Here is a 23,945-nt window from a genome sequence, read left to right as displayed (position 1 = left end):
CCATGCTCATTGTCGTTTTGTGATTTTACTTTTGTTTTTGCTGACCTATCTCAGTGCTTACGGTTTCACCTCTCATAAATAACCATTGTTTTGGTACTCTTTGCCCTCAGTTGGCCTTGTGCCATTAACATCCAACCATCATCATTATCAATCCTGGTAGAAGTTCTCTCCTGGCTAATAGGTAAACAGTATTCCTACAAAGTGAAAGCACCAAGACTACCAGATTACTTATTTTGCAAGTATACATGCCACGAGAAGGTAATATTTGTCTGGAATAAAAAAACACCGCTCCTAACCACCACCGTACCATAATTTGGGAGTGACCGGGGGGGGGGGGGGCCTAATTCTTCGCCTAAGATTTCGTGTGCCTGCATATTATAACCTGGCAAGCACTTGTCGCCGCTGAACCTCGTGTGCTCCAGCGATAGTCGTTGATATATATAATGATGAGACTAAAAAAAGTAGGAGCGAAGAGTAAATATACGGCCTTTATCCGACTAGCGCGGTAAATGCTTAAATCTAGAAATGGTGAAACAGGCCAACGATATATTATCACAAATGTTTGGTGATTGTTACCTAAAGTAACGTAACTACAACATAACTGCCTTGTCCGACTGGTCTGTTAATTATAACGAAGTGGCCGTAATATTGTAGCAGAATGCGCAACGGCCACGCAAAAATCAAGCCCTACTAGAGCTGATAATGCTGCGGAGGCACCAGTATGCTACAATGTTTTCAGAATAAATGCAATTCAAGCAGTAAGACGCCACTCATCGAAGTGCAGCTAGCGATCGTAGAGGCGCCTTAGCGCCGCTGCCCAAACGCGCGCGCGTGTGGGTGTGTGTGTATGGGGATGAGTAAGGGGGGTGGGGTGGGCGACAACGAACAAAGGAAATTCGGAAGCAGAGTCCGCTTGTTGGTTTATGCGTGTAACGGCAACATATGTCTCGCATATATGTTTACAGCGCATGAACGCTATATTTTCGCGCAGTGCACGTACGTGCTTTTCGCTGGTACATTGTTTATAAAACCCCGCTTAATCTTGGGCATAAATGGTTTCGTATATAATAACAAACAGTTCAGGCAGTACCAAATATTAGCATAAGGAATAGAAACCCCCTATGCTGGTTGCCCAGTGAAGAATTATTCTGACGGAACCCTCCAGCCGACGCCACAGTCACTGCTTTGTGGTTCTCGGTTGTGTAACGCAAATTCATGCTCTAAGATACTTGAGCCAACAGCACGGGCAGTTGGAAAATAAACTTGCAGTCATGTGCCAACATTAAACTGCAAGCTAAATTGCCAAAAAGGCAAGCGCCGCTGCCGTGCGATCGTTTCCAGTGCTTCCGACAACCCGCGCGGCCGAAGGGTGTCCTCCTTTGACGTCATGACGGGCGCAACCAATCAGAGGCGTCAAAGACGAAGAGCACGCGTCTTTCAAACAGGACCGCGCATTTTGCAAGATAAATGCCGGTTGGACTCATTTACGATAACATTCAATGTGATATTCGGAGTCAGCGCGCAAGAAACTATATAAACGTGCCTCTAACTCAATTTTTTTTGGAAAGCGCTTCAGCTTCCCTTTAACCTTCATGTTATGTACTGACCTCAGCTTCATGAATTCAAAGTGTAATCAAAACAAATTTCAGCGCTGCCTTGATACTAAGGTTATCGTCGAACGTCATTTGTAGGTTAAAAGGCAAGGTACTCTGGCACCCTTTGTTTACGCTGTGAAAAGAAAAGCTGATCGGAAGTGCACCAAAAAAAAAAAAAAAGGCGAGGTTTTGCCAAGATTCGAACCATGGACTTTCAAAACAAAACCTAAGGACCCAACTGCTTGACGATGCCAGGAGACGAGGCGGGGGGCGAAAAATTCGGAATACTAATTGAGGCTGCCAGTGAATATTGTCCGGTGTGTTTTGTTTTGGTCGCATTTGAAATATTTGAGCAGTGGTGACACTTGTTTCTTAAGCACTGATCTTGGAGCTGAGGACAATTATCCTAGTCCTACAAGCAATGTAACCACAGCTCCCTTATTTGAGTAAAACAGCTATCGCACATCCCTGGTCTCCCCTACGCAAGCCACGGTAGCCACAAATGGAATGGAATGCGCCGCTAGCATTCTGGCATTGATAACGCGTGCTCGTGACTCACCGATCTTGCGCACAAGCCCCATCATGCTAATACTACAAGCGATGTATCCAGAGCTCCGTTATTTAACTCACAAAAATCTGTTGCAAATCCCCGATCTCCCTCATGAAAGCCAAACAAGCCACAAATGAATCAGCGCTTTAGAACAGAAATAGTGAAATAGCTTGTAATTTGTATCAAGGCAACCGATTGCCGTGAGTTAAAAAGAAACTGATTGCTTTCTGCTGAAAGGAATGACCCCAAACCTTGAGAAGGACAAAAAACCCAGTCGCTGCTGCCCGCTTCAACAGCGGCCAGGTGGCAGCTGCCGATACAGTTAAACCTCGTTACAACGAGACGGGCTATAACAAAATAATGGATATAACGAGCAAATCGTAGTTCCCCTTGAAAGTCCCCATAGAAACCAATGTATTTAAAACCTCATTTTAACGAGGTAAAATTTCCCCGTTACGGGACATAACGAACAAATTTCGTTGAGAAATCAAATTTTGAGCTAATTTTACAACCGTGCGCAACGTGCATTTGAGACAGTGCGTGACGCGGCAACTGTATTAGCAGTTCAAAACTCCCGCCACGCGCGCGAAGCTGGCTGGCGCGCCATGCGGACGCTGTGCCCGCAAAGCCCCCACTCTCCTCTCGCTGCGCACGGCATGCAGACAATGGGGCCCTTCGATTTAGTGTCGGACTCACCGCGGGCTCCCCGAGAAGCAGTCCGACGTTCGATTTTCCTACGTACCCCTATGGCTTCGGGGAATCCGCGGACTATCCGCGGTGAGCCCGAGAAGAACCCCAATGCACACGACGCTGCACACGGCGCGCTCGGTTTCGTCGCCTTCCTCTCTTCCCCTCCCATCTCCTCCCCTGTTCGTATCACGGGTCGCGGGCGTCGCTGCGTAGTTGTGCGTGCGTGGGTTTTGGCAGTCTTCAGCTACTGCCGGCGTGATTCCAACAACGCGAGTGCGACAGGCGGGAAGCGAAAGCAAAAGTCTATCACGCTCGAACAGAAGACGGCTATGATCAAAGCCGTCGCATCGGGTGTGAAGGAAGGTAAGGTGCACTCCGTGGTAAGGTGGCAAGAGACTGACGTGTGGACGAGTACGCTGTCCACCATCGTGAGCAGCCGAGAGTCCATCGTCAGCGCTGTTGCACACGGCTTGAAAAGAAGCGCTAAGGACGGCGTCGGAGGCACTAGATGCGGTGGACGTACATCATCGCTACTTCGGTGCGCACGAGGGCGGCGAAGATGGTGTGAACGTAGCGGCCGCAGCTGAGGGAGCCATCGCTCGCATCAGGAAGGTGCACCAATGTCCAATTACGGACTTCTTCGTAGCCAAGTCTGTTTTAAATATGAGTTTTGAACTGCAATAAAGTAGGTTCGTGACTTTTCCTTTTTACCTCCGGAATGTGTTTATTTTACTATCGCCGTGCAGGAAGATGCTATTTCGCCCGCTTTTTGTTTAAGGTAACTACAATGCATAATATTTGTAGTAAATGTCGGCTACGGCTATAACGAAATATTGGCTATAACGAGCAAATTGCGGCGCCCCTTCAATTTCGTTATAACGAGGTTTAACTGTACTTTCTCGCGCTGCGTCGACGCCGATATTTGGCGAGCATAGACACCGGTGCTTCTTGCGCGTCAGCTCGCGTCGCCTTGCATTTTTGGTGGCACGCGTTGATGCGGGAGAACGCAGAAAGTACGCTGCATGTGGTTGGGCCCTGACACTGCTTTCTTCACTGCCTTGTCCTACGTTCATTCTCCTTTTCCTTCCATAGCCATGCTCCACTACAGCTACGTTCCCCATGTCTCAAAGATGAATGGTGCTGAAACTCCAGGATGAAATAAAAACGAGCACACATAAGCAAGGCTGGCAATGTGAGAACACAGCAAATTTAGCTGCTACACAGCTTTAGTGGAGGATGTCATTTTGAAGGGTGTGAGGACGGTTAGTCAGTGAACTCCACCCCCCACTAGCCTCTAAATATAGAGGGCTGGTGGTGAGGCGGGTGTTAATCAAAGTTTCTCGAAACTGCATTAGCAGCGTTTGCAGCACTCAAAAATGTTCAAACCATCACGGCGTGTGTAGTGCTCCCACAGTATTGTTGTGGTTGCGGTAAACTTGTCCGTTTCTTCTAAAGGGTGAAGTCCTGTCAAAGCAATTTGGGGTCGAGGACTTTTTTTTTTTTTTTTTTTGCCATAAACTATTGTGAGCAGAACATTACTAAAAGGCTGGCACATGTGCTGTGTCTGTACCCTTGAAAATGCTCCGATTTGGACCTTGAAAGTTCTTAGGAACGCTTGTATTCTCACCTCCGAATCCAGTACGAACTCTGCATCTATGTTGTCCAGTATGTGTTCTGAAAGGGAAACAACCCATGATGTAGGGGGCCAAAAAGGACAGGGAACTCTGGAGAGAGGGTTTTTTCGGTGTTAAAAGAAGAAAGAGATAGAAATTTTTGGGAGAGGCCTTCCTCCTTGAGTGTACACAAAGGGAGTGTTGATGATGATGATCGTTTAGGCAGCTAAGCTCCTCATGTTGAGTGCACAGCTACGTTGTTTAGCTGCCCATTGCTCTACCATCCAAAGCCTTGCTGCAAACAAAAATGCAGATTCTCTAGTGCACTTGTGGTACGTTTGCCGCCTTCTACCTTTTTTTTTTTTTGCAATCGTGACAAAGCCATCTCTCGACTGGGACGTGTCACTCTACCAACTAAAGTGTTTATCGTTGTCAAACACAGTATCAGGGGGGGTTCGTTTCTTGGGGGCAGCGCTTTCTTCCCTGCAAAGAGTGAGCCCCAGAAGAGCCATTTTTGTGTGTGGATATTAATGGAAGTTCCTGGGCAGCTCCAGTCAATCCAGTACAGCAGTGTGCACTCAAAGGTCAGGTGTAGTTTCGGTCTACTACGCCCTCTCTTTCTCCTGCATCCTTGAACGCCCGCTCAAGTAGAGACACAGGTTCTCTCAAGAGACTGTCGGAGGTTTGTGGTAATGTTTTACTGTAGAACATACGCTGTGGGCTAGCGTATGGGATGACAGGGCACCCCGACTGGCTATGCTAAAGTAAGAACTAGTAAGCTGTACTAGCCACGCTGAAAAACCAGAAGATTCGTGCACGGGTTTGAGACTCCACCCTTCAGCAAGGAAGTTGTGGCTTTATTGCCAGGTAAGTGCAGGCAGTGTACCAAAGATGCCACCGTTGCTCACAGCGGAGTCAGACACCCTGCTTACTCGCTATGCTGTTATGATGGAGACTCGGGTATCCGTCACCTTGACTGCTGGGAAAACATACCCCGACAAAACAACCCCAACAAAACATACCCCGACAAAACAACCCCAACAAAATCTCCAAGAAGGGTCCCTGTGTATGCAGCATGTGAGTCTGAACTCGCCTTGTTGGAGAGAGAGAAAAACTTTTATTGAGCGACTGGGGTTAAAGAAGCATGGTGGCCGCCGGTTGGAGGTTGACGGCAGCGGCGATGGCAGCTTGTTCTACCAAGACGATCTGAATGCCCAGGTCGGAGCTACTCAGCGCACCCTCCCATTGCTCGTCACGGGTGATTAAAGGCAAGGGATTGGAAGGACAGGCCCACATAGAGTGGACAAGTGTGGCGCGCTGGCCACATGCGGGGCAATGAGGTGAGGGGTAGAGGGAAGGGTGGATGTGATGGAGCACCGCCCTGCAGGGAAAGGAATGAACCTGCTGAAGTCGCCAGGTGCGCGCTTGCTCATTGCTGAGCTGGGGATGCGCCGGGGGGTATTTTCGGCGGGCGAGGCGGTAATGTGTGAGTATGTCGTGATACCTAATTAGGCGGTCTCTGGCGGATCGGGCCCCGTGGTAAGGAACTGGGCTGGCTCCCGCTCGGATTGTGAATCCTCGAGCCGCGTCATGGGCCGCCTCGTTCCCCCCGTGGGAAAAGGGGTTTTTCTGTGGCAGAGGGTGCTGACCTGGTGATCAATGAGAGTCTGTCCTCCGGTGTCCTCATTCACAAGTTGCGTGGGATCGCGAGTACTGCTCAAGCACGGCCAGCCAGGGAGCTTGCATGCACATGACCTCGCCGGTGGCCAAGATGGCCCAATCACATGTGCGAACACAGTACAGTAAGCAGGCCTTGACATGTGGGGCCCTAAAAGGCTCCCACAACACCTGGCTGCGTGCGGAAATTTGTCCGTACATAAATGCGTCACGATGCATTGGCGTCGCAAGCCGTTCCTCACAGACGAGAGGGACCCTGCTTTTGTGAGTGCCAAATTAATCGACCGAGGAGTAGTACGACAGGCTGTTTTTGCTTTTTTTGAGCAGAATCGTCATGCCTCTCCTACTCAGGGATGGAGACATGTCAGCAGAGTGAGTAGAAGCTTGTACTATGACACCACTACACTTCAAGGTTATCATGATGAACAATAACACGCCGCTAGAAAACGTTACATCATATCGGTACTTAGGTGTTAATATTTGTGATAATCTAACCTGGTCTTTGCATGTTGAGAATTCAATTAACAGCGCTAATCGCATGTTAGGCTACTGACGCCGCAACTTTCGTTCCGCACCGGTCTCATTAAAAACACTGTTATACAAAACATTAGTTAGGTCAAAACTTGAATACGCAGCTTCTATTTGGAACCCCAGCTCTGAAACTCTCATTAAATCATTAGAACTAGTCCAGAACAACGCCGCTCGTTTCATTCTTCACAATTACAGCAGAACACCTAGTGTTAAATCCATGAAAAATTCCTTGCAATTGCCTCATCTGGCTACTCGTCGCAAATACAGTATACTTTCCTTGTTCCATAAAATTTATTACCACAACTCTATTTTACGCACAGCTCTCATTTCCCCACCTTCATATGTTTCGTCCCGCACTGGCCACCCTCACAAAGTAGGCATTATGACATGCCTCACTAACACTTGTTTTCAGTCATTCATTCCTCTTACATCGAACGAATGGAACCACCTTCCCGGACCAATTGCTGGCATTCAAGATAACGAACGCTTCCGCACTGCATTATTAACAATGTTACAGATGTTAAGTGTACATGTTTAGTTGTTGTTGCGGCACTTTGTTTTATTTCTTTGTTGTATTGCTCCCCCTACATGAACCCCCACTCCCCTCTGTAATGCCCTTGACCTTGAGGGTAAAATAAATAAATAAATAAATAAATAAATAAATAAATAAATAAACAGTTCATCATGACTACAAGGCACGAATATTCGTCCGTGTGTCGGATAATTGGCCGAGGTGGCTGCCTCAGGACAGACAGCTGTCTTTTGTCTCTCCCCCTCAATTCCCCTTGCTCTTCTCCCACCTAATGACGTACGCTGTCGCCCTCTACTGCACGCAGGCGGCCCCGGGTGGCCAGCAGCCCCCAGCTCCCCCCGACACTGCCGGCGAGTTCAGCTTGGCCCTGGTGCGGAGTCCCACGTACAGTGCGAGCATCGAGTGCCAGCCTCTGCTGGAAGCACACTTCCGGAGGCCCCGGTGAGGGGGAGCTGGGGTATACTTGTCGCCCTCTGTTCGTTCGTGTCTCCGACCCACATCGTTCAGCGCCAAAGCAAAAGGGATTTGAGGAAGAGTTCGTGGTGGCCTTATCACTTGAGTAATGGGCACAGTTAATTAAACCTCGATGTTACAGAGTTGTTGGAATCGGTGCTTTGCTTCGTTGCATTGAAGGTTCATTCAACTTGCGTACTCCCATACCAACCATTTATTTGTACAATGCACCAGCTACAGGCAGGTGAACACCCTTCTTCTTGAATTGCTCTCACTCACACCTTTGAAAGATTGCTTAAACACCTAGCTAAAAACAGTGGAGCAAAATGAGTAAAAGGGCAATCATCTTTTGCACAGTAGTAACTTGCACAATGCAGACTTAGCCAATCCATGATTCACTCGTTGTTTTCTAATGGCTGTCAGCAAGAGTTGATACGTGCAGAAATCCCAGGCCTGTCTGGTCACATGTGTGGGTAATCTTTTACCAATCAGAGAGGTGCTGAAACTCTGGCACAATGCCTGTTCTGCTGCTCTTAACGTAGGAAAATCTCTGTTCTGTGGCTGGACTGAGTGGCTGTACATGCCGCTCTACCCCCCCCCCCCCTTGTCTCTCCCTCTCTCTCTCTCTCTTAAAAATTGTTCTGGAGGGGAGGCCTTGTAACTAGGGGTGTGCGAATATTCGAAACTTCGAATATTCGATTCGAATTTTTTGGTATTCGATTCGATTCGAATGACACTTTTATGGTTCGAAATATTCGAACCACCCAAAACTAAAAAAAAAAAATAATTCAGAGCGTGTCTCAGCAGCAAAGTGGCGAAGCATAAACTCGGCGAACGGTACGTGCTTTCGCAGACTGTATCGGTGTTTTCTGCTCGCGAAAACGCTCTGCGCACGCCCAACGCGCGCTGACACCGCCGGGAAACCACCCCCACGCTGCGCGCGGCGCGGCCGGCGGCGTCAACATGGCGTCGGCTCCAGCCGCGAAGTGGCGCGGGCGCTCGAGTGACCGTTTCTAATCGCTCTTTAAAATGCGGCTCAAGGGAGACACGAAGTTGCTTGTGCGGTCAAGGAGCTGATAATGCATGCGAAAACGGTACCATAAAACATCACCCGCGCCGCTAGAAAGCGCCCGTAAAATATTTGCCGGGGTGCTAAGCCTAACCGTCTCCGGCGGAGCCAAGCCGGCTGTCTCGATCTCATCGCAAGTAGTCAGGCTCCTCCATTCTGCCGCGCCCGTCGTGCGTCATTTTCTGACCGAGGTAGGCGCTACCGCGGGCGCGAAATCGTCGATGCGGGCATGAAAATACAGCGCTCGAAGAGCCGAGGCGAGCGAATCGCGTGCAAAACGCACCATGCGGTTCACGCTTGACTGTTGCGGCGTGTAGCGAGCTTGGGCACAGCGAGTGAGGAGACGAGCGCGGAGCTTTACGTGCTTCAGAAAGGACTGCTTTGCGACATGGGGGTTAAAAAAAGCAGAAAAAAATCACGAATTTCTTCACGCGAAAGTAAGAGAAGAAATAAACGAAAACTTTTTTCAGCGCTCAATTTTTCGGTCTGTGTTGGTTCATACGAATTTCGGATGATACGAATATTTTTCGCAGTCCCGCAAGATTAGTATCATTGAGATATTACTGTATCAGCGCGCGGCAATGTGCAGGGGCTCGGGCATGCCAGCCACTAGTGTCTCAAGTGAGCGGCTACTTTCGGTATTTGGTGGAGTCGTGATGAGCAGGAGGTTGTCACTGCTCCCCGAACATGTCGAGCAGTTAACCTTTCTCCATATAAACATTTAAGTGAGTTCAGACCTTAACCTGTTAAGTGCAATGGTATTGTGTAATTTCTAATTTTACTTTGTATGATTTGTTGTGCAATAAAGTTGCAGTTTTTGTGTCTCTAGATGGTGAAAACTTTAATTTTACAAAAAACAATAAGTATTCGTATTCGAAAAATATTCGATTCGATTCGAACTTTGTTTTTATTATTCGAATTCGCTTCGAAATTAAAAAAATGATATTCGCACACCCCTACTTCTAACTAGTGTGAGATAGAAAGTTAATAGCAAACCACAAATCCCGGATACATGACGACGATGCGATAAAGTAACACACAAGATAATGGTGAGCATCAAATATTCAGCGGGTATGTTGTCTTGCCGGTTGATGAGCGATGATACAAGTGTACACACCGATCAGTTGTTGGAACTCCACTGCCTTTATTCAGCGAAAAGAAATGGCAAAACCCCCCCGGTCCCCGATGGCATGGCGGTGCAGGCGTGGAACATGATAAGTCACACGTCATACATCCGGTGGCTCAGGTAACTCGAACCGGCCGAGCCCAGCGTGGAAAAGGCACCTCTGCCTTGAAGTGCGCCTTGAAGTGCGCCTTGAAGTGCGCATCCACTACACAGGTGAAAAAAAAAAAGGTGAAAACAATACAGTTAAACCTGCGTATAACGAACCTCCATACAACGAATTCCTCTTTATTACGAAGTTTTGATATTCCCCGGCGCTACTGCATAGAAGCATGTGTATTTCTGACCTCTATGTAACAAACTAGCAGCGGCGGGCACCCTGGAAATAACGAATTTTTCCGCCAAATACCTCGCCATTTTGCACCATTTTTTTTTTTAGCGTGATGGACAGCCGCATTCATCTGCTGTGCGGCTGCCCCGGCGCCGACAGCGCGAAACGATGTGATCGCGCACGGCGCGCACAAGCCGCGGCAACGGTCTCGCTGCTGAGCTCTCGCGGGGTGCCGCGGTGCCACCGGCGCCGGCGCAACCAACACCCTTTCAGTAGAGAGGGTGTGGGTTGCGGAGAAAGAGGAGAGGGCTGCAGAACGCGTCTGCCGCCCTCTCCCCTCTTTTTTCAAACTGCATTCTGTTGCTCCCTGACCGGTGCTACCCGTGCTCGCGGGTTTTCAAAGGCTTTCGCGCCGGCTACCGGAGTCCTCTTCAATCCGCTATCCCCGCACCACGTGACACTAAAAGAAAAGCTCCACGGAGAAAAAAAAAAAGGAGGGGGGGGTGGGGGCGAGCATGGCGTCAGGCGGCCAGCTTTCGCAAGCGAACCTCCTCTGGCACCGCTTTCTCCTCTCTTCACGATCGTCCCGCGCTCTCTCTGTTCTGTGGCTGCGTACTGGAGAAAACACACGCCGCACTCGCTTTCCGCGCTTTCCGTTCTTTGCTCCCTTCTGCGCATCAGTACCCCTCCGGCATTTTTTTATTCGCGCGTGCGAGTCGGCTCTTGCGTCCTCGCATCTAGGAAGTGTGCGGTTGTAAAGATGAGTGCCTCGATAAAGAAACGAAAGACATTGACTCTTGAAGACAAGATAGCCGTTTTGGACGCCGTTGCCGCAGGTGAAAAAAAGAAGGACGTCGCCGCAAGATTTGGCATCCCGGCCAGTAGCCTGTCGACCATAACTCCGTTTTTTTCCGCCAAATAAATGTTCTAGGTGATGCCGACCTCCAGTTATACTTTTGTTTCATTTGTGCATTTTTCCCCCGAATTTTTATACCGAAACTGCATATAACGAAAACCTCCTTATAGCGAAATTTTCCGAGAATTTGTCAGCTTTGTTATATCCAGGTTTAACTGTATATAGAGTAAGCTGCACACCCAGGCAATCAGTTCAGTACATTTTAGTACTACCAGTGAAATCAAATCAACTCTTTACCTATTTTCCAGAAATGGATTCAAAAGGGTTCCCTGGCTACAAGCTGGTGAAGAAGCTTGACCAAGGCTAGAGAACCATTTCATACTACAGTAGATGGCGTAGAACACACTATTGTACATTACTGAAATCATGGTGGCCGACTTTTGAAACAGTGAAGAGACAGGGTAAAAGGAACATTCTGTAATCAGGTGTTACCTTAAAAAAAAATACAAAGAAATGCCTGCATGCTTCCTGCAAGTCTGGCAGCGCTGTATTCAGATGCCCAAATTATTCGTACAAGCAATGCCTTTTCCTCAAACACTGTATTATGAACAGGAAATTATCCTTCTGGGCAAGATTTTTTTTTTGTTTCAGTGCTGCAGGCCTTGTCATGTGGAAGTTATGTCGAAATTAGAGAAAAATTATTTATGTTATACTGAGGTACGTTATGCTGAAACAGCTACTTGGAGCTTTAACTGTTCATGGCTTCGCCTGCCTGCTATACTTCACTAGATGTTGGTGCACCTCACACAACCCTCATACAACCTCATACAACCCACTTTTCTGATGGAGGCGAAAAGCAAAAACGCCCGTGTGTACGAGATTTCGGCGCGCGTTGAAGATCCCCCTGTGGTCAAAATTATTCTGGAGCCCTTCTCTACGGCACGCCTCATCGCCTGCGTTGCATCGGCGCGTTTTAAAACCTACAATCAAATCATTCTTTTGGGCAGTTTTTCAGCAGAAGTAGCAGCGGCACTGTTTTTTTCTGGCTGTCCACATTTTTTGTTTCCCTTTCTTTTCTTGTGGAACTGAATTCTCCTGAAAATTTTACATTGGAGTCGTCGGGCCTACTCTGGCACTGCCTTCTTGTTGCTGTTCAGTTCTGAATGCCCCTGTTTGGCAGGAACGGGTGGTGGTATTTTCGCTGCTTCTGTTCAGCATTGTGCAGCTGGTGTGGTACTAGTACTCCACAGGTGCTTCTCAAGTGGTGCACTCGCTGATGTGCCTCTTGACAAGCACGCTGTCAGGCCTTGTGTGAGTGGTGCCCGTCTTAGGGTGCACTGTCCTCACCATAGGTCGGCGCACTCATGCGTGAATACACTCATTAGTACTCATTTGTACTCAGACTCACGAGTAAGCACAATGATGAGTGAGTACAGACCCAGACAAAAAAAATACCTAGTATGATGATGAGTGAGTGCAGGCCCAGAGGAAAAATGTGAGTGTGATGACGAGTGAGTATAGACGTGAGTACATGTTGCAAGTAGTATTCAGAGTGCTGTACTCGTGAGTACTGCACAAAACTGCCGTTATTGATTATGAGGTTTAACGTGCCAACGCTACACAGGCGATAAGGCGCGTTGTAGTGGAGGCCTCTGGATTAATTTTGACCACCTGGGGATCTTTAACATGTGCTGAAATCTCGAACACACGGGCGTTTTTGCTTTTACGCCTGCATCAAAAAAGTGGCCACGGCCCACATTTCTGGGCTCAGCAGTACGACGCCATAGCCACTGAGCCACCGCAGCGGGTAAAAAAAACTGCCGTTATTGCCATTCCCTCTCTCACGGTGTTGCTGCACTCTAGGCTCGCTTGCCACGGGGTTGCCATGGTGAAAGCAGAGCCCTTCAAAAGCATTGAAGGACTCTAGGGAAAGCAAGGGCGGGCATGGTGGCTTCACTAGACTTGCTCCGTTAAAATATTGGTCCGTGGACCTAGTTGAGCGCGGGAATGCAAGTGGTTGATTGGGGTAACAAATTCCTATAAACACTTTTTAATACGAGTAAATGTGAGTACAGATTGAGTATAATAGAGTATACTGATTGAGTACGAGTAATCGTGAGTACTAATAAGTTTGAGTACAGACTGAGTGAGAGTACAAGTGAGTACAGATGATTTGAGTACAAATGAGTACCGATTGAGTGCAAGTAATCGTGAGGACTAATGAGTTTGAGTACAGATGAGTACGATTACAAAATAAGTTTGCGATTATGGAGTTCGAGGAATTTTGAGCATAGATGACCTTTTTGAGTCTGAGTTTGTGTGAGCAAAGCGTGGAGGAAAAAAATTGGAATTGAGTGTGAGTGCGTCCTTTCTGTTTTGCCGACCTATGGTCCTCATAGTCTTCTCTGTTCCCTCGTGCCGGCAGGTACATCTGCAAGGGAGACATTGCCACCGTCAGCATCCTCAGTGAGTGCTCTGGCCCTTGCCCTCACCTGTGAAGCATTTTGTGGGGATCCAAGTGGAGGAGAAGTGAGGCTGTAACCGAAAGTAGTTATGTGCTGGCTGTCCTAGATCTGCAGCAGCTTTGATGTTGCTATTGGGCCTGTGTTTTCTGGTTCTGCTTGATGATTGCCCCCCCATCACCAGCTGGGCAGGGTTCTTTTCTCTTTTACCATTGCATCAGCTTCCACAGCACTTGTTGAGGGTACAACGGACAGGATTTGGTGAGGCATACAAAGGGGGGGGGGGGGGGGGGGGGGTACACAGGACGTGTGAGATGGAGTCTGCTTTTAGTGCAATGTTTCATGCAGCTACCCTGTGCCCTAAATGGGTTGGCCTCCTCTTTCTAGGCAGGCTGTTTCTCTGAAAAGAGGGTATTAACTCGTTGAGGCGTTTTATAGTGCTGTCAGGATCGGGGTTTTTATGGCGACCTAGCTGACTCTCGAGACTAGGCCGCAATGCTGGCTTCGCTGAACTGCACCCCGGATTGCTGATTGGTGTAGTGGTAGAGAACAGCCAGGAATGCACACGACTCGGGAATGGCCAACACCAATGTTTATTGGTGCTCCAATGATGCACGCTGGATGCATCGCTCAGTCACTGACAAAACCAACTGGCCAGGTTGGGAGAGATAGTAAGGAGCAGACAAAGGAAGGCAACGAACGTACTTACGTCTGCTGTGGTCGCCGGCCCGTATCCAAAGAGGCCTTCCCTAGGCCTGCACAGCCGGACCAGGCTGTTGGAATTCCAGTTAGACCAGTTACATGGGAGGGAGCGCCGTGACGCACTTGCCCCGCGGCGAAGTGTGCAGCCACTGTACAGGAGAGAGGGACCTTCCCCACTCAATTCCGCGGTTCACTGTGAAGAATAGGGAGCATGGCGGAACTCAGTGGTTCCCGCAACACTTACGTGGCAAAGCAGCTGACTGGTACCCACCTGTGCCCATTTTGGTCTGACGTAATACCTGAATACAGTAGCTGTGACCTAAGTAACAGCCTGCCTGATATCTGAGAGAAACGGGGTTTGGAACTTGGTGCTGTGAGACCCCCACTGGTTGTGTCAGGTATTTTCTCCTTTAGCACTTGGCCCCTGAGGCGCACCTCTAGCCTGGAGTGTCAGAGGAATGCGAGAGAGAGAGTTCCAAACGTTGTCAGATTGTCGGACCAGATGAAAGGCTACAGCGTGCAAACTATGTATTTACAGGCGTTATTTGTTTTTGTTTTTTGTTTTCCCCCAAGGAAGGCTCATTCGGATTCCTTTCGCACCATCCTTTTGTCCCGATTTAATGCCGTTGGCTGCGAACGACATATTCATTGCTCCGCTTGGGGAAATTGAATAAATTGCAAGCAGGTTTAACATGGGTAAAGTCTACGTTAACAAATTAGACGTGGGTGTCAGCAGCCAGTAGGTGAGAATTAAAATGTTGAGGACTGAGCTACTGCCAAGCCACGTTCCAAATGAGGTGTGGTGGTATAGGAGTAACGTTTAAGGTGTCTGCAAAGAAGTGTTGTCCCTTCTTCTGAGGTTTACGGATCAGCCGACACTCTTGACTTTTGCAAGAACGGTGAGGTAAATGAGTGAGCTATTTAAGTTTCATGATGCAGTAACATATAACACTTTGGCAGGTTCGCTGCTGTGTCCCATTAAAGCATTGCTTCCCCATTCGGCGACTTCATCAGTGTGGAGTCCCTGGGGTTGGTGTGGGCGGGGGTGGGGCATTTGTAGTCCTCTGTAATGGTACACTTGGGCTGCTCCTGTCTGTACATGGCACAGCTAATGTTATGTGTGCATAGTTCACACTGAAAGTGATAGACTGCCCCATTCCTCGTTGTCATGACAGCCCTCTGCATTCAGCTGGGCAGCCTTAGCAGGGCTTGTGTTTGGGCTAGTTGGCATTCCATAACATTAATCTTGCAGGGTGTCTACCAACCGGGAAAACCGGGAAAACCGGGAATTCTCAGGGATTTTGAATAGTCTGGAAAAAATCAGGGAAAACTCAGGGAATTTGACAAATTTGTGCTTCTATCAGGGAAAATTAGCTGTAATAAAACACGGTAATGCTGGCTCGAGTAACAGAGTGAGTCGAAAGCGTACAGTTTCCCCGCGCTGTCTCTGATGGCGCCGTCTGATGCAGAGAATGCGCTTCGTGCGGATCGCAAGTGAGCTATTCGACCACTTCGACGACCCCCCGACCCTGCCTCCCCACTCCGCGTACATTGCGCGCCGCGACAACCGCGATAGCTTTTTGCAGCAGCTACAGGTGAAGGGGGATGCGGTAAGTGTGCTACTCCGCCTCGGCCGCTGGGGGTGCCGGCGTGGCGCGTTGCTCCCCCATTCTTTCCGCGCAGTAGCATGCAGTAGCTTCAACACCTGGTGCCATCTACTGCGGTTTCTAGTAAGTTGACACGTGAATTTGGCGTAATAAAAAAAAAAAACATTTTCCTTCATTTTAAAAGTTTCCATTTCTTGGAACAGCGTTGGAAAATCTTCTGCGATTGTTAATAAGTAGAATAGTAAAGAAAGAAGTAATGATGGCTGCGGACAGCCCACTGAAGTTGGTAAAGGTGGACATGGACCAACCTGCGAACATTCTTGGAACGCCCAAGATTGACCTTGGCTTTGCGACGAGGAATGCACTTCGAAAGGCCCCAAATCTTTCAGATTTGACTGTCCTTGCATTCAGAAAGGACTGCGCCACTTTTGTGAAGAATTGCGCCAAAAAGATTGTGGAAAGGTCACCATTGAAGTTTAAACTGACGAGGGGATCGTCGTGTCTGGATCCCGCGTGCGCGCTGATTCCCGAGCTTGGGGAAAGGCGTTTAAGTGAGGCACTCGAAGTTTTAACAGAACATCAATGGATGACCGGAGCGGAAGCAGATCGCACTTTGCGGTCCTACAAGCATGTGTGCTCTTTAGCCTCTACGCAGGCAGCGTTGAAATGTTTTGACCGAAGCACGCATCGGCTGGACGCCCTTTGGGCAGGTGTCTGTGGCTCAAACAAGGAACTCTTCACTTTCGCCAAGATAATTCTCTCTCTTTCGCACGGAAATGCGTCTGTTGAGCGGGGATTTTCCATCAACAAGGACTGCCTTGTCGAAAATCAGAAGGAACAATCTCTGGTCGCCCAGCGAATTGTCTTCGACGCCGTGTCGTCGGCTGGAGGAGTTGCCAGTGTACCGTTGACGAAGAGGATGCTTCAAATGGTGCGTGGGGCGAACGCGCGATGGAAGGAAGAGCTGGAGAGGGCGAGAAAAGAAAGAGCTGATGCATTGAGGAATCAACGGGAAAGGAAACGTGCGGCCACCGCTTTGAAGGAGCTTGAGCTCAAGAAGCAGAAAGTGTTGGCTGATGCCGAGATGAAGGTGTCCCTGATCCAAACCGAAAGAAACTCTTTAAAGCAGTGAAATTTTGCTTTTTTTTGCGTTGTTTTTTAATGAAATAAACATTACTTGTTACCATTCAAACTGTATTATGTCTTTTCTTATTTTATAACATGCTTATTAGAGTGTGACAGCATCTGGCGACATGGTGTCGGCCTGCCTTGCCCTAAAACGAAGTTCTGTGTCACTCAGGGAATTTAGCAAAATCACTCGGGGAAAACCTGGAAAACTCAGGGAATTTGAAAATGTCAACTTGAGCACACAAAAATAATACAAAAAAGACAAAGACAAGTGATTGTCCTTGTCTTAAGTGTGCATAAATAACACGGACAAAGAATACAAGGACAAAGCGCTTGCCATTGTCTTCTTTGTCCGTGTATTGTTGTGCGTTTAAGATGAACGTTAAGCCTTAGCAGGTAGGCATAGATTCAGTATCTCGTCATTACTGTCATCTCTAGCACGGTGGCACCGCAAAACATGTTTGGGTGGCGGTTATGGTGACTTGCTTGACCTTTGTTCCCTCTTGTGCAGGTGCCAGCTGCCCTGAGAAGTACCGCCCCGATGGCAGCTGTCACAGGTATGGGTGAATTTTTTTTTGTCTCTGTCTGAAATGTCAGCTTTGGGGGAAACAACCCAGGTTGACTTGAAGCCTTCCCTGGGAGTAATTGAGACATAGCGCAACTTCTCTACAACTCAGTTGAGGCACCTGATCTGAGTACCTATCTTCGAGCATTGCAGCACTTTTGTCTGAGCTGTGAAAAATGTGTCCAAAGCCATCATGGGTTAATCGGTTGTGTGGTGTTTGGTCTGTTGCTATTATTATTTTCTTTCTCTTTTTTCTCTGTTCTACATCTCTCTTTGCGTTGTTTCTTTCATGCCCCTCGCCAAAGGGATCATGCTATTTTTGGGCACTTATCAAATTAACTCTTTCGCGACCGCCGGAAAATTGACCGATTTTCAGGGGTACAAGAAAACATTTTTTTTTCTGCTAAAAAAATTTGTTAGGTACCAATTACAGGAACACAAAATGCAGATTATTTAATGGCATTTCCAATAACACCAGTTTTTTAACCCTTTAACTGCCACTACCCAGATAACTCGTTAAACCGCCCACTCGCAGCTCCTGCTACTCCCGAGTATACAGTAGAATCTCGATGATACGATTCTGGGTGATACGAATTTCGGGATGATACGAATTTCTGAAAAGTCCCGGCAAAATTGCATTGTTTGCAATGGGAAAAATTTCGGCTGTTACGAACGGAACTGCGCGGCCCGGCGGATGATACGAACGAGCCAGCGAGGCGCCCGACTGCTGAACAAGCAAGTGACGGCTCTCTCTCCCCATTTGTCACTCTTTTTTCTCCAGAAACGGCCGGGCTGTTGTTTTCTGCTCGCGAAAACGCACCCCGCACGCCGCGAAACCTCTCGCACGCTGCGCGCGCCGCGGCCGGCGGCGGCAACATGGCGGCGGCTTCGGCCGCGAAGTGGCACGGCCGCTTGAGCGACTGCTTCTAGCCGCTCTTTAAAATGCCGCTCAAGGCAGACACGAAGTTTCTTGTGCAGTAAAGGAGCTGATAACGTTGGCGAAAACGGTACTATAAAACACCATCCGCGCCGCTAGTGAAAGCGCCCATAAAATATCTGCCGGAGTGGTAAGCCTAAACATCTCAGGCGGAGCCAGCGGGCTGTCTCGAGTGTTTCGCAAGTCGTCAGCGTCTTTTTCTGACCGAGGTAGGAGATACCGCGGGCGCGAAATCGTCAATGTGGCCGTGAAAATACAGCGCGCGCAAAGCCGAGGCGTGCGAATCGCGTGCAAAAACGCACCATGCGGTTCACGCTTGACTGTTGCGGCGTGTAGCGAGCTTGGACACCGGGAGTGAGGAGACAAGCGCGAAGCTAGGCGAAGCGTTACGCGCGCCAGAAAGGACTGCTTTGTGACGTGGGGGTTTAAAAAAAGCAGAAAAAATCACGGATTTGTTCACGCGAAAGTAAGAAAAGAAATAAACGAAAACTTTTTTCAGCGCTCAATTTTTTGGTCTGTGTTGGTTCATACGAATTTCGGATGATACGAAAATTTTTGCGGTCCCGCGAGATTCGTATCATCGAGATTCTACTGTACTCGTGTTGCTTTTTAAAACTCACTCCCTGCAACTCCCGTGGCAACTCATGGGAAAAAAAAAAAAAATGTTTTCAGTTCCTGCCATCTATGGAGAGGTCACCTAAACACATAGAACTTGTAAATTAAATTCTAGACAATGCACGGAGCCACGTTTTTACACCCGCGTCGCTCTGTCTCAGCAGAGCGCAGCAGCCATGGCGAGTCAGCGCGCCACGTGCGTCCGCGCTTTGACAGACGAAGAAATTCAAGAACTGCTGATGAATTCTGACTCAGATGAAAGTGGTAACAATGAAGGAGCTCAGCTAAGTGACTCATCGAGCGATGACAGCGAAGAAGAGCCCCTGCCACCGAAGAATTCGAGCAAGAAGAGGAAAGTTGACGAGCGGAATTTCTCTTGGAAGAAGAAAGAATTGAAGCCTCAGGAGCATTCTTTTGACCCATCATCTTCAGTGATCTGCAATGTCATCATGGCAGCGTCCAGTGAGCTCGAGATTTTTGAAAGTTTGTTTACGCCGGATATTGTGGACACAATTATGGACACAATTGTGGAGCAGATGAACATTTTCCAGCGCCAAGTAGTTGCCGCGCTGACGCCGGCCGCCGGATCCCGTACACACCAGGGGAAAATGTGACTCCACGTGAGTTATACATATTTGTTGCTGTCGTAATGCTCATGGCACATGCAAGAAAAAGGCACCATTGCCGAGTATTGGTCCATGGATCCCCTCTTGAGCACACCTGCATTCTCGAAGATGATGAGTCGCAACCGCGTCCTCCTCATCTTGAGGTTTCTGCATTTCTCTGATAATGAACAGGCTGCACAAGGTTCGCTCGGTCCTCACGGCGCTTCGAAAAACCTTTCAAGAGGCCCTATCTCCCTGCCAGGATCTTTGCATTGACGAGAGCCTGCTGTTTTTCAAAGGGTGGTTGTCATTCAAGCAGTATATTCCGTCCAAACGAAGCAGGTTCGGCCGGAAATCTTTTGTACTGTGTGACGTAAAGACAGGATTTGTGCTGGACATTGTGATGTACACCGGATTCTCAACTGAAATCAACGGCTTTGAGACGGGATATGGAGCACCAGTTGTTCTCACTTTGTTGGACAAGTGCCTGGACAAGGGGCACATCCTCTGGGCTGTTAATTGGTACACCAGTCCGGCTCTGTTCGCCCACCTTCTCGAAAGCAAGACCCCTCCCTGCGGTACAGTGCGAAAGAACAAAAGTGGTGTCCCGCACGAAGACAAAAGACTGCAGAAAGGGGAAACCAGTGAGATGTGCAATGACCAGCTTCTCTTCGTCCGCTGGAAGGACAAACGTGAAGTTCACATGCTCACAACAAAGCATAAGGGTGGCATGGTAGAGTTCGCAAAGGTGGACAGGAAGACTGGCAAGAGCAAGAAGTGTGTCGCCGAGTACAACTTGTGCATGGGAGCTGTGGACAAAGTAGATATGGTTGTGACCGTGACCGGTACAGTCACAAGAAAGTCCATGAAGTGGTACAAGAAGTACTTCTTCCACCTCCTGGACATCACTGGCCTAAACAGCAATATACTGCAAATGACAGCGTCCGCTAAAAAAAGGAGCATGGCGGACTTTCGGCTTGAATTAGTCTGCCGGCTAGCTGAGAAGTACAGTCTATTACAGTCTAATCCCACTACAACGAAGTCTGCTTCAACGAAATTTCCGCTTCAACGAAATATTTCCAATTCCCCGTCAGCTAACCATAGAAGTCAATGCAACAAAGTCCTCGCCGCAACGAACCATTTGTCTGGCTTGCTTTCGCTTCAACGAAATTTTCGATGAATTGGGCTGGGTTTGAACAATTATTTTACAATAAAATAAGCATAGCGCCAGCTATCTGTAACTTTTTAAACATTCAGGATGCTTAGTTTCACCGAAAACATGCGCGGTGCGCCCACACCGCCACACAAAACAAAACAAAAAAAAAACTCTTAGGCAGACGCCATTGTTTGATGGTGATAACGATGTGGCTGGCCGTCTTTACATGAGGCACAGGCCCGCTTCGCCAAGCCGGAGCTACAGCCAATCTATATCCAATTGAAATCGCACGAATGTGCTCTGCTGCTGGCGCGGCGCCGTCATGTATGCGTTGTGGCTCGTGAGCAGCTGTCCTTGCCGTTTTCCTTCTACCATTCTTCATAGCCAAGAGCAAAAATCATGTTTGCGTGTTTGGTCTTGAAGCCAAGTCATCCTATCTTAGTCGCAAGCGCGCGGTCATGTTTAATGCAAGCGCGCGCGTCGTGCCTGCCAAGGTCAGTAGCTGCCGTGCCCTGTCAGAGGATAAGATAACGGCACTGCTCTTGCCACAAGCGAGAGGGGGGGGCTTCCGACGGCCTAGCAGCTATCTGCAAGTAATCAGCTCGGTGGGCACGCCTTGTTGTGCAGCAATACGTTTTGCGCCTGCATTTCTTCATCCCCCTCCGTAACGCGTTCTTTGCGTGCAGTGAACACAGATAACCATTGGTATGTGTGCTATCCGAATAAACATGACGTTATTGCGCGTCACTCCTTTTTCTAAACATTGTTTTTTTGCTGCCAATGATGCGGAAACATACGGGGCTATTTTTCGGGCCTTTCCGTGGTGTGTTGGAGCGGATTTCGCCTCAACGAATTTTCGCTTCAACGAAATTTTTCGCGCGTCCCATCAATTTCGTTGTAGCGGGATTCGACTGTACCATGAGGGAAACTAGTTGAGAAGTACCATGAGGGAAACTCAAAGCCGAAGGGAGGACGCCCGTCGAAAGGGGAAGATCCAACGCGGCTGACAGCGCATCACTTCCTGTCTCAGATTACCACCGACTGCAGCGAAGCAGAACCCTACACGAGTCTGCCACGTCTGTGCTCACACACAGATGCGACCAAAGCTGCGAAGGGAGTCCCGCTATGTGTGTTCAAGCCGCCAGGTGCCGCTTTGTGTGGTGCCTTGTTTTGAAGAGTTCCACACCAAAAAGGTTTTCTAAACGGCTGGACATCCTCCTGAGCAGCTCATTATTTTGTTAATTATTGTATTAATTATTTGTAATTTGTAAGCCTTTTTTATTTGAATAGGATAATCCTGAATAAATATCTTTACACGTCCTGTGGAGTATCATGGTGCATTACTAGCATGAAATTTCCACTGAACCAACATGAAAAAAATACTTGGCAGGGGGTGAGGAGCAGTCAGAAAAAAACCCGGCAGTGAAAGGGGTAAATGTTTTTATATATCATAGTTGCGAAAAAAAATATCAGAATCAAAATTTTTGTCAAGTTGTCGAAAAAAAATGATAAAAAAGAAATTGTGTATATCAAACCACTGGTAGTACAAAAAAATTAGGATATACATTTTGTGGGGAAACATTTCAGAAACACGTCCTAGAAAAAATTTCGACTTGCGCAGAACAGTTTGTCAGATTAAAAAAAAATGTTAGCAAGCACAGTGCTCGTGTCATGCAGTGAAGCCCAACCTCCAATTCGAAATGGGCAATTTCGGGTGGTTCCCTGGAAGAAATTTGGTGGTTTGACATAATCAGAGTCACCAATTCGCCCCCACATAATGTACAAAAATCTTGTCAATGACTGACTTTGCATTTACAGCGAGCACAATATTTGGGACAAGCACGCAATGTGGAAAAACATGCATGAAGTTGAAAACGGAACTCCGTGGTTGGTGCTTGTTGACGTTCACGGTCAGTTATCTCTCAAAACACAAAGTTTAGCTTTATTTTCATCTTCTGACTCGCAATTGTAGCCTTGCTTGCAGGAATGAGGTGCGATGCGCTAGAATCGTGCGCTGCAAACTTTGGCCGAGTAGCTGTTGCGCGATAAAAAAGATCAGCACAACAAGCCTCCTCCATTTCAGCGCCACCTAACATTTTTTAAATGAAACAGTACAAAAACTTATCGGAGACTCCGTCCGAATAGACAGTACAACCAAGCAGCAACACTAGACCCCCGGAGATACCCTCGTATGGAAACGAAACTGGAAGGCGAACAGCTGGCAGTGTGTAAGGCTGGTTTGAAGCGCTGTCCTCGTCGGAACAGATATCTGGTGACTGGGTGTGATCCTTTGACTTGCATGTGAAGTTCTTATCACAGAAATCGGGTTGGGGGGGGGGGGGGGTGAAATCAGGAGCAGCGTGCTTTGTTTGAGATCAGTCGCAGATGCTCAAGGCGCCATGGTAGGTAGCCTTGAAGTTGGGTAACTGCATAGTAGCACTAAATATGAATTTCGCGATGCAGAAACGAAACCGAAACTGTTGTAAACTGTTCGCGAATGGTCCTGGGGTAAGTAGAACTACCACACAACTTAGAACTATGTGTGCAAAGGCAATAAAACTGTCTAAAATCATAAATTAGCTTTGCAAACAGGCACTGCTTGACATTTTCAGCCGATTTCTGGGATTATTACTGTCGGAGTGTGAACCTGACGGTTGCAAATCGTTTGCTGGTTCACCATGCATATGCATACCCTGATATCAAGAAACAAACGCTGGTGCAGAGTAATTACGAACGGCACGCATTCTTCGTTGGTAGCAGCGATGTGCGGTGACCACGCCTCTTTTCCACACCCAGGTGATTCAAAGGCGTCAAAAATCGTGTTTTTGTTGCAAAAATGAAAACAAAACTGATTTTGAAAGGCCATTTTCTTATCTAACTCCATACAGCTTTACTTGTTCGAGCAACGCCTGGAACGCTATGAAAATGCACTTCGAAAGTATCGTTCAAATTGAACGATTTTGAACAGGCGCAGTCGTGAAAGAGTTAGATAATGGAATGCCCAGCCAAAAATGTTTTCCCCTCTTTTTTTCTGCTCTCTCTCCTGGGGCGGTATTCTCGTGTTTTGTCCGTTTTGTGTCCGTTTCAAAAGTTTCCGTTTTGAGCAAGCCCTGAGCGGCTAAAAGCGAACACCCGAGTGTGACGCCAT

The 23,945-nt window shown here is 48.1% G+C and overlaps 1 protein-coding gene across 1 annotated transcript in view; it reads left to right on the top strand.

Moving 5' to 3' along the window:
- LOC144177807 (peroxisomal ATPase PEX6-like) overlaps positions 1 to 23,945 on the top strand; it is a 172,525-nt gene that overhangs the window by 18,325 nt on the left and 130,255 nt on the right. The window contains exons 5-7 of the mRNA XM_077705390.1: positions 7,493 to 7,629; positions 13,446 to 13,486; positions 17,431 to 17,476. Of these exons, the coding sequence (XP_077561516.1) occupies positions 7,493 to 7,629; positions 13,446 to 13,486; positions 17,431 to 17,476 (224 nt within the window). The remainder of the gene's footprint in view (positions 1 to 7,492; positions 7,630 to 13,445; positions 13,487 to 17,430; positions 17,477 to 23,945) is intronic.

The sequence above is a fragment of the Haemaphysalis longicornis genome, unplaced genomic scaffold, assembly GCF_048455015.1.
Source record: "Haemaphysalis longicornis isolate Haplotype H1 unplaced genomic scaffold, Haemaphysalis longicornis Haplotype H1 scaffold_1, whole genome shotgun sequence".
NCBI classification, from domain to species: Eukaryota; Metazoa; Arthropoda; class Arachnida; order Ixodida; family Ixodidae; genus Haemaphysalis; species Haemaphysalis longicornis.
Note: the sequence above shows the minus strand (reverse complement) of the source record. Positions and strands in the feature narration are given on the sequence as shown.